At 43.3% G+C, this 15481-nt stretch overlaps 1 protein-coding gene across 10 annotated transcripts in view; it reads left to right on the plus strand.

Moving 5' to 3' along the window:
* Positions 1-15481, plus strand: part of AAK1 (AP2 associated kinase 1) — a 156157-nt gene that overhangs the window by 64532 nt on the left and 76144 nt on the right. For all 10 annotated transcript variants that reach the window (XM_032410804.1, XM_032410799.1, XM_032410800.1 and 7 more), the window contains one exon: positions 13990-14108. In XM_032410804.1, the coding sequence (XP_032266695.1) occupies positions 13990-14108 (119 nt within the window). The remainder of the gene's footprint in view (positions 1-13989; positions 14109-15481) is intronic.

The following is a 15481-nucleotide window of genomic DNA, read 5'->3' on the forward strand; positions in this document are numbered from 1 at the left end:
AGAATGTTATCTCTATGATTTCATAGTATTCAGAGTCCTTAAACTGGTGTTTAATGATGACATTTAAGTATCATAAAGTATAAATAGTATGTTTTATGTAAAAAACAAAACAAAACACTTTGTAAAGTATCATATAGTATGTCATAAAATATAACATAACAAGCATTATTTCTACCAAGGCAGATCCCTCTGCCTCAGCCTATCTACTGAAGAGATCAACATATCACAGATAATCACAACGCATTGTGATAAGTGTGACAATAAAGGGAATGGCCAAATGTGTGGTAATATGAAAGCCTGGGGGTGATTGTCAGGAAAAGGGAAGACCTCACAGAGGAGGTGAACTTTTATCAAGCAGAAGATTGGGACAGGATATTCTAGGCAAAGGGAATAGCACATGTGAACCTCCTTGCCAGGGATAAAGGGGCAGAAAGGTTCAAGTTCTGAAAGCTTGGTGGTAGAGGAGGAGGGAGCATTGGGAGCTGGAGGGGGGGTGGGGAGCAGGGCTGTCTTTAAATTATAAAGGGTCTAGAGCTGTCATACATTGTTGGTGGGAGTATAAAATGATATAAGCACTTTGGGAAAAGGTCCGGCAGTTTCTTTCTTTCTTTTTTTTAAAGATTTTATTTATTCATTTGAGACACAGAGATACAGAGAGAGAGAGAGAAAGCATGAGCAGGGAGAGAGGCAGAGGGAGAGGGAGAAGCAGGCTCCTTGCTGAGCCAGGAGCCCGATGTGGGGCTCGATCCCAGGACCCTGGGATCATGACCTGAGCCGAAGGCAGACGCTTAACCATCTGAGCCACCCAGGCGCCCCCCGGCAGTTTCTTATAAAATTAAATATACACCTACTTGGTGGCCCAGCACTTACACTCTTGGGTATTAGTTATTTACCCAAGAGAAATATTTATTTTATGATACAAAAGACTTGTACAAGAATGCATATAGAGCTTCCTTTATAATAGCTCCAAATCTGAAATAACTCAATGTCTCTCTGGAAAAGAAAGAATAAACAGGTTAGCAATAAGAGTAATATACAGTTGGGGGTCCTGGGTGGCTCAGTTGTTAAGTGTCTGCCTTCGGCTCAGGTCATGATCCCAGGGTCCTGGGATCGAGCCCCGCATCGGGCTCCCTGCTCAGCGGGAAGCCTGCTTCTCCCTCTCCCACTGACCCCTGCTTGTTTTGTGTTCCCTCTCTCGCTGTGTTTCTCTCTGTCAAATAAATAAAAAATCTTAAAAAATAAAAAAAAGAGTAATATACTGTTACACTCAACAATAGAAGCTATTATGGTGAGTGAAAGATCCTTACACACAAAAAAAGCCTGCACTGTACGATTCCATTTATATGATGTTCTAAAGCCCGCAAACCCAGCAATCGATGAAAAGTAAAACAGTGGTTGTCTCTAGGGGGGATACAAGGATGGGATTGTCTGGAAAGGGGTATGAGGGAATTTTCTGAGTGATGGAAAGGTCTGATATTTTGGTAGGGGCCTGGGTTACATTGAGTGTGTGTATTTATCAAAACTCATCCAATAATAAACTTAAGATTTATACACTTCATTGTAAATAGATTTTATTTCTACCCTCCTTCCCTCCCCCAAAAAAGAACCATGAACTCTGGACACAAGTAAGATATGTATGCTAAAGCATTTAGGATGAAGTGCACTGAGGTCTCCACCTTACTTGGAAATGGGTCAAAATAAGATGAGTTTGTATTTGCATAGATGGATGATATATGCGTGATAAAACAAGTATACCAAAATGTTAACATTGTAGACTCTAGGTGGTGGGTGTGTGGCTATTTGAAGTATGATCATCTCAACTTTACTGTGTGTTTGAAATTTTTCATAATAAAATGGAAGATATAAAGGTTCTTAATATACTGCTGTGTAAGGAATTTGGTCTTTATTCTGGGGAACTAATGAACACTTTTAAGAGGAGTTATTAGGTATGAGTTTTAGAAGAGAAAGAGATTCAAGGCACAGAAACTGAGGACTCTATTTTAGTTCTCCTGGTAAGAAAAGAGGAGAGTGTGAAGGAGCACCAGGGATGGAGTAGAGAGGATGGATCCTGGAGAAGTTTAAGGGATAGAATTGTTAAGACTCAGTGAAATCAACTTGGTGGTGGCAGGTGTTGGGAGGGGAAGGAAACAGTGAGCTGGTGCACAAGTCCAGAGGGAGGGACCACACCTAGGGGATTGGTGTATGGCAGTGATGGGTCATAGATCTAGAAATCCTGAACCTCAGACAAAAGGCTTTAGCACGAAGTGAAGGTGGAATGCTCTAGAATTACAATTGGGAGCTGAGAGCATGTCAGCCATCTTTTGCCTTTGCCAAAACCCCAGTTCTCCCTTGGAGAGTGTGGACCAGTAACACACACCAAGGCTTGGTAGAAATGATTAGAGCCAGAGCTTGGATGTCTGCAGTCGGGGTTTGATGGAGCTGACCTCAGCCGCTCTGTTTGCACACCACTTATCAGAAGATTGCTGGCACAGTGGCTTAGGGAGAGTGAGACAGTTCAGGCCCAAGAGGCTCTCCACTTGTTCAGGGGAGGGATGATGCAGGATGGAGCATGGGGGTGTTTGATTTCCTTTCCTTCTCAACCGAAGAGGGTTTTCATTTCCAGCTCAAGTGTTATTTTTAAAAGAAGGGATGGCGTATAGAGAAAGTGTGAGTGTGTGGCAGCACAGAGATTTCTGTACAGCTCTCCATAGTGCCGCACCGTGAGCATGGTGCTGACGTAACTGTCCAGGCGGGCGCTCGTCCCACGAGGCCCTCAGTTGTGCGAGGCTGAGCACTCAGGGCTTTTCTCTATAGGGGTCGACTGCCTTTTCCCCAGGGGACCTTTTCTCAAAATGTGTCCCTTCTATCCCAAAATAGAGTTTAATCTTCTGAAAGCCTGGGACCGTGTCATGTTTTCCGTTGTTTGGGGTTTTTTTCGGGGGGACGGGGTGTCCATTATGGTGCCAGGCAGACACATTGTGTAACCAACACTGAGTACCTTTTATGCAGTGCGCACAGCGCTGGGTGACGGAGGCCGCAGTGAGTCAGGCACTGTCCCTGATCATGTGCAGTTTACAGGGTTCAGGGGAAGAAGGCATCAAACCAGGAATTACCCACCTCAGTATTTAATTATACTCCTGATACGGCCCAAAGGAAAAGTGGAGGGTGCTGTGTGTAACAAGGGATTTAACGTAAGTCAGAAGAAGGGGGTGGGGCCAGGGGCAATCACGGAAGCTGCATCCAAGTAACAGCCTGAAACCCAAAGGATGCTTAGTAGGAGCTGGTCAGGCCAAGAGTGCATAGGGCAAAGGCAGTAGCATGCACAGAAATCTTTAGGGAGGGTGGAGCCTGAGTAACACTGAGGAAGAAAGAAGGCAATTGGGGCTGGACCAGAGTGTGTATGAGTGAGATCACGTCCCATCACGTAGGGCCTTGCAGGCCATAGCCAGCGTTTGGAGTTCTGTTCACAGAGGGGCAGCAAGCCACTGAGGAGCTCCACACAGCTGAATGATACTCACTTTGCGTTTTTAAAAGATCATCACCCTGCCTGTAGTAGCGAGAACAGAAAATGGCTCAGTCTGATCCAGGGAAGCTGCTCAGTGGATTTAAGTGAACAAAGAACGTGGCCCTACTGATGTCTCTTACCCTTTCTCTCTCCTTTGTCCAATAGCTAACCCCATGGGAATGGGACAGTGAAGGTGGGGCTGGGGAGCTCGGGGAAGAGGCTCTCTCTTGCTTGGCCTTCGCTATTGACAGACACGGCCCCGCGTGCTCTGGTCCTGGTTCTGTGTGCAGTACTTCTCCACACACCTCTGGTGTGTGTGTGTGTGTGTGTGTGTGTGTGTGTGTGTGTGCGCGCACACACGCACGCACGCCAACTTGAGTTCTTAAACTCTAACCTTTTGTTCCAGGCAGCCAGGTGCCTTCCCTGGAAATGTCTCTCTCTTTTCTTTTAAGAGACTCCTGCCAAACCCCTACAGAGAATCCCCTGAGCTGGGGATGCTCTCCAGTTGTCCCCGTCCTGGAGAGGAAGAGGCAGTTGCCATCTGCCCCACCTTCATTCAGCCTGGGCTGTGGACTTACTGGGTTGGGTTGATGTTTCAGCACCGCTGCCAGAGTTTGCCAGTCTCTGACGTTGTGCCCACGATTCCTGATGGGGGGCGGGGGGGGCGGAGAAAGTTGAATATCTCTAGTCTTCCCCCATCTGGGTGTTCTTTCTGCCTGAGGAAGGGACTGCTTTAGACATGTTCCCCAGAAGGAGCTGGTACATGGTGATTTTTAATTTGAGGCAAATAAAGAGGACTGACGTTTAAAAAAAAAAACAAAACAACAAACTCCAAGTCCCCACTGAAATCAGTGTTGACAAATGATGCAGCCTGACCTCTTCTCCTTTAAAATCTTTGTTGTGCTCCTTGCCATCTGCGACAGAGTTTTGAAAATTTTGGTTCCTTCTGAAACTTTTGGCCAAGTCATCCTCGATGTGAATACACAGTAGATGGGTGTTTGTAGGGCTCTTGGTTGTCACTGTCTATGGGAGCTCACAGACACTGCAGACCGTGTACCCAGGCGCCCACCTGGTCAGCTGGAGGGGCCCCCTGGCCTGTCACTGTGTCTTTTCCCTTACCTTCCCTGACAGTAGAGGTGGGCATGGTTTACTGCTAAAGAGAGGGGATTGTGGCAGGAGAAGGTGGAACAAGGTGAGGGCCAGGAACTGGCACACCTGTATTCTAGCCCTGGTCCTGCCGCTAAGTGGCAGGACTAGGCCATCTAGGCTTTTCTCAGTACCTCAGTTTCCCAGATGGCCAAGTGGAGATTGCTTACTTCACAAGGCTCTCAAAAATCAAAGCAGGGTTCTCAAGTTCAATCCCAACTGGAAATAGGTTTCCTTAACTGCACAGGTTTTAAGAGATTTGGGGGGCGGCGCCGGGGTGGCTCAGTCATTGAGCGTCTGCCTTCGGCTCAGGTCATGATCCCAGGGTCCTGGGATCGAGCCCCGCATCGGGCTCCCTGCTCCTCGGGAAGCCTGCTTCTCCCTCTCCCACTCCCCCTGCTTGTGTTCCCTCGCTCGTTGTGTCTTTCTCTGTCAAATAAATAAAATCTTAAAAACAAAAACAAAAAAAAAAGTTGTGGGTTTTTTTTTTTTTTTTTTTAAGTTTGTTGCCTGGATTTAAAAATCAGGAGAATTCGGGGCACCTGGGTGGCTCGGTCAGTTAAGTGTCCGACTCTTGCTCTCAGCCCAGGTCTTGATCTCAGGGTTGTGAGTTCAAGCCCTGCATTGGGATCCATGCTGGGCATGGAGCCAAATTAAGTAAATAAATAAATAACAAACAACAAAAATCAGGAGATTACACAGAAAACTCCAGCTTCTCTTGGAAGTCAAAAAACTTGGCAACCCTCAGCCCATATTCCCCCATGGCAGTGATGGGCTGGGATTTGAGGAGTGGCTGTCTATGAGCTGGGGCACACACTTTCTGGTTGGTGCAGTCCCCACCCCATGGTCTTTCTGACAGCGAGTCTGTGTCACTGGCCTCTGTCTATAACATTTTGTGATGCCTGGACTGTTTCCCTCCTTTGCACGATCTGTCTGGTCCCTATTGGTGTTTGGATTTTATGCTCTTGATTTCAAGAAGATATTCCAGATTTAGAACTTTATGCTAAGTTAGGTATCATACAAATACAAAGGATTGGGGGGGGGGTTAAGGATGGAACCCTATATCCATCACATACCTTTTATGTGCTTGCTGCTCTGCTTATCATGTAATCCTCTCCTAAACTGTGAGGGAGATACCAGCCGCCCTTGACAGATGAGAGGACAGGGCTTCTCAGAGATCGTGGCCTGCTCCACTCAGGGTTGGAGCCCAACCTGTCGGACTGTAAAGGAAGACTGCAGGGTCTTAGTGCACACTGGGTGCAGGTGCACAGCCCCTGTCCCAGAAGCTGCCTGCATGTATTTATATCCGCAGCAGGTGTGTACATAAGGGCCCTTTGGAAGACTTGCAGTGGTATAATCCTTTTCTCTTTATAAAATACTTTTACATACTATAGAATATTTTTGAGTACTATTTTCCTTCTCCTTTAAAGCAGAGTCACCTCCCCTCCCTTTTTCCCAGTGTCTTTTTCAGAATTAATATTAAACAGATAGAAAGAAGCTGTGTGCAGAGTCCTACCCTTACGTGGAGTCCTTTTTTCCTCCTGGGGTCACTGAAATACCTTCTGTGTCCTAGGGCTCTGAGGAACTGTTTGAAAACCACTAGTTTTGTCATAATTTCTGCAGTTGAGAAAATGGAGGCCAAAGAGATCCAACAACTTGTCCAGTGTTGCCCTTACTGTTCTGTCTCCTGGCTAAATTCCACTTTAACTGGGTTCTCTGTCCGATTCTTCAGAAAAGCTTCTGAGGGTGGTTTTATGCTCATTTTCTCTTCCTTGTGTCATTTGAAGAGAAATGGCAATAAGTAAACAGCATTCATTGGGTTAAATCTTATTTTAAAAGGGAAACAAAGAGTTTGTAGGGTGGAAAAGTGAAAGACAAGAGCAGAATATGGGTCTGGACAAGGTTTTTCTCATTTTGGTATCCTCTGGTTCCTTTCACCTCAGACAAGTGGAAGCCATTTCTATAAGTGTAGGTGGGACTTAGGTTAGGAAATGAAGTTTCCTTTACCTGTAGGAAATACGCAGATCACAGATTTTTGTGGCTAGAATCTATGCCCATTATTAAAATATCCAACCAAACCTCTTTGGCAGCAGATCCAGAAACCCTGTCTCAGCACCGTGCTGGGCTTCTGTTGTCTCTTCGTCCTAGGTCTAATCATTCTCATTGTCTGCTCAGCTGTTTCCCATCTCTGTGCACACCATTCTGGAGATAGTCACTTTGGTGTTTTTCTTCTCTTCCCCATCACCTTACCACCCCCAACCCTCACTTTTCTTTGCTCAGTGGAAGTTGCTGGTCAGGTCTTGATTCATTCAGAGCAGTCCCCGGGGCCTGGTACTATCTAGTGTGATTCAATCTTCAAGACAAAGCCGGGAGAGGTACTACATTTAGTTTTTCAGAAGCCCCCTTGCTGATGTTGAGTATCATGATGAGGCTCCTGAGGAGGTTTTGCTTAAAAAGCTTCAGCCATGAAAATGATATTGAGGGCCAGGATCGCTTATTGGTGTCAGAGTTGAAAATTTTTAGAGATTATATAATTCTCCCTCTGTATATAAATTATCACTTGTTTGCTTCTCACAGAAGAGAACTCGGCACTTCTGTCCTCTTTGCTTGAGAGGTAGAAGTCCACATGACCTCAGTAACTCATCCGTGACTCTGTGATCCTATGCTTATTAAAGTCTTTCGTCAGAAAGGTGCTGGAGAGCAGCTAATCCTAGGAGTTTAAATGCTGAAGGATCTATAGGGAAATGTAAATTAAAATCATAATGAAATATCGCTATACACTCACTAGAATGGCTAAAAGAAAAAGATTAACAATACCAAGTGTTGATGAGGGTATAGAACAACCAGAATCCTCATGTGTGGCTGTTGGGAGTACAAAATAGTACAACTATTGTGGAGAAGTACTTAGTAGTTTCTTATAAAGCTGAATATACACTTACCATATGTCCCAGCAATTCCATTCCTAGTTATTTACCCAAGAGAATAAATACTTATGTCTACAAAAAATGGACTTCTATATGAACATTTTATTTATAACAGCCCAAAGTAGAAACAATGCAAATGTTCTTTAACAGGTGAATGGATAGGCTAATTGTGGAGAATATCTATATCATGCAATATTAATCTGCAGTTTAAAAAAACCCCAAATTACGGATACATGTAACAATGAGAATGAATCTCAGAAATATTATACAGAAGAACCCAGACATAATAGTACATACTGTATGATTCCATTTATTCTGGAGCAAGCAAAACTAATCCACAGGACTGAATGCAGATCAGAAGTTACAGAAGATAGTATGGGAAGGGGCGGTTGCCTACGAAGAGGCACACGGCACTGTTCACAGTGATGGACTGATGGAGGTGATGGCTGAAAGAGAGTATAAGGGTATGAAAACTCATCAAACTCTACACTTAAAAGGGTGCATTGTATTGTATATAAAGTTGGCTTAAAACATTTAAAAAGATGAGTGATCTAGTCTGCTCTCTACCACTAACTAGCTTTGTGTATTTTTGTAACAGGAGCTTAATCTCTCTCTGTTTCTTTCCTATCAAAATGAGGACAGTGGGTAGTTCATCTACCTCATTCAGTTATTGTGAAAATATAAATGAAATAATTGATTTTGAAATGCATTTGAAAAAGTATAAAGTCAAATACAAATGCTGGGTAGGGGCAAATTCCATAAATTCCTCTTTAGGGAAGGGAGGCAAGAACTGTGATAACCAGTGTAGGAGCCTATATATATATTTTCACTTTGTGTACCACTGGCTGTGGGACTTCCTCCCCTGGCCATCAGTAAGATGAGGGGTTAGACTAGATCAGATGGAGGAAACCGTAGGCTCAGAGACTCAGGCTTTCAGATGCGTTTCCTTTAGCTTTGTAGTGTCAGCCTGTCCAGCGTTAATTTAAAATGTGATTGTTGCCAGTGTTTACATCTGGATATTTCACATACAGTTTTGGGTTTCCAGCTTATCTTTAGGAACTAGCAGATCTGGGTCCATATTCTTGTGGCACTGATTACCAGGAGTTGTGTAGTGGCTGTTCCTTTACGTGAAGCCATTGCTTTAGTTTCCCATGGTCTCCCCCCTCCCCACTTTCTGTAGCCTTTTCTATTCTCTGTAGTGATGATAAGAGGAAAGTTAAATAATTTTGGAGTGCCTGATGTATGTTAGGCACTATTCTAGGGCATGAGGATACAGAGGGGAACCAAAGAGACAAAAATCTCTAATCTCATAGTGAGTGATAAGTACCCATCCACATCTTTAAAAATTAGGGGGAGCTACCCTATGACCCAGCAGTTACATTACTAGGTATTTATCCAAAGGATACAAACATAGTGTTTTGAAGGAGAACATGCACTCTAATGTTTATAGCAGCAATGTCCACAATAGCCAAACTATGGAAAGAGCCCAAAGGTCCATCAGCAGATGAATGGATAAAAAAGAGGTGGTGTACACACACACACACACACACACACACACACACACACTGGAATACTAGTCAGCCATCAAAAAAATGAAATCTTGCCATTTGCAATGATGTGGATGGAACTAGAGGGTATTATGCTAAGCGAAAGAAGTCGGTCAGAAAAAGACAAATACCATATGATTTTACTCATGTGTGGAATTTAAGAAACAGATGAACATAGGGGAAGGGAAGGAAAAATAAAATAAGATGAAAACAGGGAGGCAAACCATAAGAAACTCTTAACTATAGGGAACAAATGGAGGATTGCTGGAGGGGAGGTGGGTGGGGGATGGGGTAAGTGGGTGATGGGCATTAAGGAGGGCACTTGTGATGAGTACTGGGTATTATATGTAAGTGATGAATCATTAAATTCTACCTGAAACTAATAATATAGTATATGTTAAATTGAATTTTTAAAAAAATTTTTTAAAAAGCCAAAATAAAAAAAAAAGGGAGAGATATACCCAAGAGTGCTATATATTTGGGACGCCTGGGTGGCTCAGTCGGTTAAGTGTCTGCCTTCAGCTCAGGTCGTGATCCCAGGGTCCTGGGATGGAGCCCTGCGTTGGGCTCCGTGCTCAGTGGGGAGTCTGCTTCTCCCTCCCCCTGCTCAGGTATGCGCGCTCTCTCTCTCTCTCTCTCTCTCAGCTTCTCTCTCTCTCTGCTTCTCACTTGTCTGCTTCTCAAATAAATAAAATCTTTAAAAAAATTTTTTTTAAAAGTGCTATATATTTTAGGGCAAGTGGGAGAAAGCATGTTTCTTTGTGGAAATAAAAGAATATTCCAACATATTTAAGGGTCTAAAATGTGTCTGTGTCAAAATTACCACGGCTATTTCATTTGCTCACCTCACATCATGGAATGAATCCTTTTTCCCTTTGTGATTCAATAAATTCATGAATTTCCCCCCAAAATGGATTCCAGTGAAATCATAGGGAATATCTTAGCGTTTCAAAAAAGAATGCAAGTAGGCCGAGGGACTGGCACAGATTCCAGTGGGCAGACTGGCATGGGCTGTGCTGCATGTTAGCTTTTCTTACCTCTGTCCAAACTGTCCCCGCTCAGCTTTAGGTTTTTCCATTTAATCAAGGTCTTGGGATGCACCTTAATCTGAAATAAGCATCTCTTCTGACAGTCTTACAGTTGCCTTCTTGTGTAACAGCCTGAGCTCTGTTTAGCTGTGGCCGAGAATCTTCGTACCCTGATCTGTACGGTGGCCCCAGGCCTGTGCTAGAGCAGTACCTCGAGTGGTGCTGTCTCCCCTCTTCTTCCTAACCGACTAACTTACATCTCTAGTCGGCCAACTGCACATTGATAGTGGCCAACATCTTTAAACTGACACATCCTAGCAGCCTTTGAATTTGATCTCATGATCAAGGAACTCTGACTTAACATGCTTCTCACCTGCACAGAAGCCCTTTTGTGGGCATAGAAGCTAAATCATGTGGTTCCCTCTGTGGTAGGCATACAGGTTCGTTGCTTTACCTTTAGATCTGTGATAGTCACAGGCTTTGAGAATCTTGGCTGGCTCTTCTCAACCCTTTGTGCTTGCCTGGATCGTGACGTAGGCACCTGCCACATTTCTTCAGTTTCGGCTGGAAAGGTCATCTTGCTACACTGGCCAGAAAGGCTACACTGGCCAGAAAGACTACACTGCTCCCATCTGGTGGCAGGTCTCTCAGATTGCTGCATCGTCAGCCTGCTTCTGCAAGGACTGCCCTGTCCTTCAGTGGTTCCATGCATCACAGAACTGTAGAAGTGGCCCTTCCCGGCTCGTGCTCTACAGCACTGTCGGATGTCTCCTTAGTATCTAAAGGGGCTGTTACGCAGGCTTTCTCTAAGATGGGTAAAGTGGAAAGAACATCGTTTGGACAGTCAGCAGAGTGACAGGTGCTGCATAATTAGCTGTGGGATTCCTAAGCCGCCTCCTTTAATGCTTCTCAGGAGCACTGCTGATACAAAGTCTGTAGTTCTGTGATTTAAAAAAAAAAAAAAAATTCAGGAGTGCCTGGGTGGCTCAGTCAGTTACGCAGCTGCCTTCGGCTTGGGTCATGATCCCAGGGTGCTGGGATCGAGCCCCGCATCGGGCTCCCTGCTCAGTGGGGAGCCTGCTTCTCCCTCTCCCTCTGCCTGCTGCTTCCCATGCTTGTGTTCTCTCTCAAATAAAAATCTTTAAAAATAAATAAATAAATAAATAAAATAAAATAAAATAAAATAAAATAAAAATAAAAAATTCAAATACCTGGGGCACCTGGGTGGCTCAGTTGGTTAAGGTCTGCCTTCGGCTCAGGTCATGATCTCAGGGTCCTGGGATCGAGCCCCGCATCGAGCTCCCTGCTTGGCGGGGAGCCTGCTTCTCCCTCTCCCTCTGCCCTGCTTGTGCTCTCTTTCTCTGTCTATCTCAAATAAATAAATAAATAAAATCTTTTTAAAAAATGTGAATACCTATAAAATGAATACTCACTTGGACTGTTACAAAATAATTATTTTATAATTTATATTAGCATTTCTCATTCTGATTGAAAACAAGACACATCATGAATTTAATAGCTTTTTGGGGAAAAGAAGATTAAATACTTCTGCATTCAATGTACATATTTATTATAAGAAAAATTCTGATATCCTAAAAATTCAAATGTAAAAAATATGCATCTTAAAATTGAGATTGTGTGTGTGTGTGATAACACCTCTACTTGTCAATACATGGTAGGGTTTTAAACAAATTTTTTTTTTTTAAAGATTTTATTTATTTTTTTTTGACAGAGAGACACATAGCGAGAGAGGGAACACAAGCAGGGGGAGTGGGAGAGGGAGAAGCAGGCTTCCCGCAGAGCAGGGAGCCCGATGTGGGACTCGATCCCAGGACCCTGGGATCATGACCTGAGCCGAAGGCAGACGCTTAACGACTGAGGCATCCAGGCGCCCCTAAACAAATTTTTAAAGTAAATTTCTAGAATTAAAATTGATAATTGAGCAGTGTAAGTGGACTGTAAAGTATTACAAGAAAATAGAAAATGTTACTGAGATACAAAGATTCAAGATGACCGTGGAAATTAAAGACTTTATGGCAAATCTTAGTGCTCATCTCACTCCTGAAGAAGGACGTTGTGATAGGAAATCTACAAACATGCCGTCTCTGGTAAACATTATCAAAATGCACACTTGGAACATTTGAGCCCGTTAACATTTTTGTAAACACAGAATTATGTGTGTGTTGTATGAAAACATGCAAGAGTGCTTTATGATTGAAGCTGTCTTTGGTTACAAGCTGCAGAAACCTATACAAGCAGACTTGAAAAAGAATACACATTGTGAGGATACACCAGGAAATGGCCATGGACATCAACAGACAGGTGCTCAAGTGCCACTGGGCCTCAGAGGATGTAGAGAGATTCAACAGGACTCAAGGCTTCTGCCTCAAGATCTAGAGGGTCACTGCTTTTGCCCTCTATCAGTTTTGCATGTGGCAGCTAGCCCCAGCACTCTACCAGGACCTCCGCTCAACTTCCCATACTGGTTACTTCCCTCTGTGTTCCTCTCCATCCAATTAGTGATTACCTGTGTGCAGAGAATAGCCTCGCAACTGTTTTTTTTTTTTTTTTTTTTTGCTACCCAGGGTCAGTGCGCAGGATAGTTCAAGCTAAATTATGATGGTGTACAAGCAGGCAGATGGACTAAGTGCCCAGTCTAACTGCTGCTTATCCCAAAGCCTTCAGCTTTGACAGCTTTGCTGCACCTTATTTATCTATAACCCCTGTTAACGATGGCACTGAACACCTCCTGCAATATTTGGGGAATGAGATGGAAGGAAGGAGTTATAAGAATCTGTGGAATGCTAAGGTGTAACCAATCCAGAGCATTTATGAATTTCTGTTAGACTTATATAAAATTCTTTTTAATGAATTTTGGTCTTTAGGGGAAAGGTTGATGTGGACATTAAAACATCTGCGCAGTAATTGAGTTATACTTTGTTGGTGTCTGCTACGTCGAGGGAGCACTTCCATACCTGTATTTTGTGTCTTCTCAGTAGCCCATGAGGTAGGAATGGCAGGAGGAATCCTCAAGGTCAATTTTTTTTTAAATTTCATTCATTTATTTGACAGAGAGAGAGACACAGAGAGAGAGGAAGCACAAGCAGGGGGAGCGGGAGAGGGAGAAACAAGCTCCCCGCTGAGCAGGGAACCCGATGCGGGGCTCGATCCCAGAACTTTGGGATCATGACCTGAGCAGATGGTTATCGACTGAGCTACCCAGGTACCCCCTCAAGGTCAATTGTTAGATCCTAGTTGGGGGGGAGGGCATGAGGAGGGTTGAGAAGGAAGAGAAAGCTTCTGGAATTTGACAACTATTATTATAACAATTATTAAAATAATTTCCAAGCCTCTCTGGTTAAGTGCTGGATTTAATTTTTTTTTAAAGTTCTTGGTTGAATCTAATCTCTTGGAGCCTCTGTTTTCTTTAGCTAGTAATCGTCTTTAAGGGAAAAATAATACCCAGCCTCACAGGATTATAGTAAGAATTAAATAAGAGCTCAAAGTGCCGAGGACAGTGGTTGGAATGTAGTTCTTTTTTCTTCATCTGTTTGTTCATCTGTTTATTTGTAGGTTCTTTACAAGATAGTTACTATTCTTCTTTCTTCCTGACATAGGTGTTCAGGAACAATTTTTCTGACACTTGCCACCCAATCCCATAGTAATGTCTGAGTCCCTTGAATCCAAGAGTGCCTTCTAGGCCAGGCCAGCCCTTAGGTCTAGCTGATGATGGCATCAGTACCATTAACAGTGACAGCACAAAGCTGCAGCCACCGTGGTTATCCAACTAACTTTTTGAACACGACTCAAAAGAGCTTGTATGTGTGTTTCCCTCACAGGTGGATTTGCTATCGTGTTTCTGGTGAGGACAAGCAATGGAATGAAATGTGCCTTGAAACGCATGTTTGTCAACAATGAGCATGATCTCCAGGTGTGCAAGAGAGAAATCCAGATAATGGTAAGGCTGCCCCTCAGACTTGGGATTGCTTGTTTAAAATGTTCCCTCTCATAAGAAAGGTTTTGGGGGGTTTGGGGAGGCTTGTTCCTTCCCTGATATGGCAAAGGAGCCTCAACACAAGAAGAGAATGAAGAGGGATGGGGTAGAGCATGCTTCTCCTGTCTTGGTCACCCTTAGCTGGAGGGTTGAGGAGGAAGGAGCATATTGACAGAACTGACCAACTTTTAAGGTCAGAGAAATGTTTGTGCATTGGGAAAAGTTTATTTCATAACTTCATTCACAGAACTAACTATGGAGTTTAATTCAGAAACCCTGGCTCTCCAATGAGCCTCCTCTTCTAGCCTTGTCTACTACCAATCCTGGTTTTCATCCCTCTTGAACTTCTCAGCATTCTGTGAATACACCTTTATATGTTATACATGTAGTTCTTTCCTCCAGAAATGGTTCCCCCCCCCTTTTTTTTTTTTGGATTAGAAACCTCTTACTCATACATACTCTATGATTCCACTTATAAAAGTCCAAGAACAGGCAAAAGTGATCTATGGTAACAGATCAGAAAGTGGTCATCTGAGTGTGGGAAATTGACTAGAAGGAGGCATGTGGGAACTTTCTGGGCCATAGAAACGTTCTATATCTTGTTTTGGGTAGTGCTTATACAGGACTATACAAGTGTTAGAACTCAACTGAACACCTTAAGATCTGTGCATTTTATTATATGTTAATTATACCTCACATCTTAAAAACTTTGTTTTCACAATTCAGATTCATACTGTGTTTAAAGAAAGAGTCCCTATCTGTTAGAAATATGTGCTGAAATATTTATGGGTGAAATAACATGATGTCTTAAAGTTAATGAGTGGATTTATAAGAGAAACAAAATTGGCAAAGGGTTACGATCAAAGCAGAGTGGTGGGTATATGGGAGTTTGTTAGTCTCTTACTTTCACTTCTGTTTGATATTATACATTAAAAAACTTAGTCTTTTTTTTTTTTTTTAAGAGAGAGAGCAATCAAGTGTGAGTGGGGGGTAGGGAGAGAGGAAGAGGGAGAGAGAGAAAATCTTAAACAGGCTCCACACCCAGTGTGGAGCCCAGTGCAGGGCTCAATGTCATGACCCTGAGATCATGATTTGAGCCGAAATCAAGAGTCAGAGGCTTAACGGACTGAGCCACCCAGGCACCCCCTTAAATAGTCTTATTCCTTTGTGTTTCTACAATACTTTTGTTTACGCCAATTATATTGCTTATCTTGTTATCTTATAAGTAATTTTGCCATCAGAAGGTAAATTTTTTGAAATCGGGAACTTTATATTCCAGCAGACTGCTTAACATGAAGTAAATACAGTTGATCCTTGAACAACACAGAGGTTGGGGT

This window comes from Phoca vitulina, unplaced genomic scaffold (genome assembly GCF_004348235.1).
Source record: "Phoca vitulina isolate PV1807 unplaced genomic scaffold, GSC_HSeal_1.0 scaffold12, whole genome shotgun sequence".
In the NCBI taxonomy this organism is placed as follows: Eukaryota; Metazoa; Chordata; class Mammalia; order Carnivora; family Phocidae; genus Phoca; species Phoca vitulina.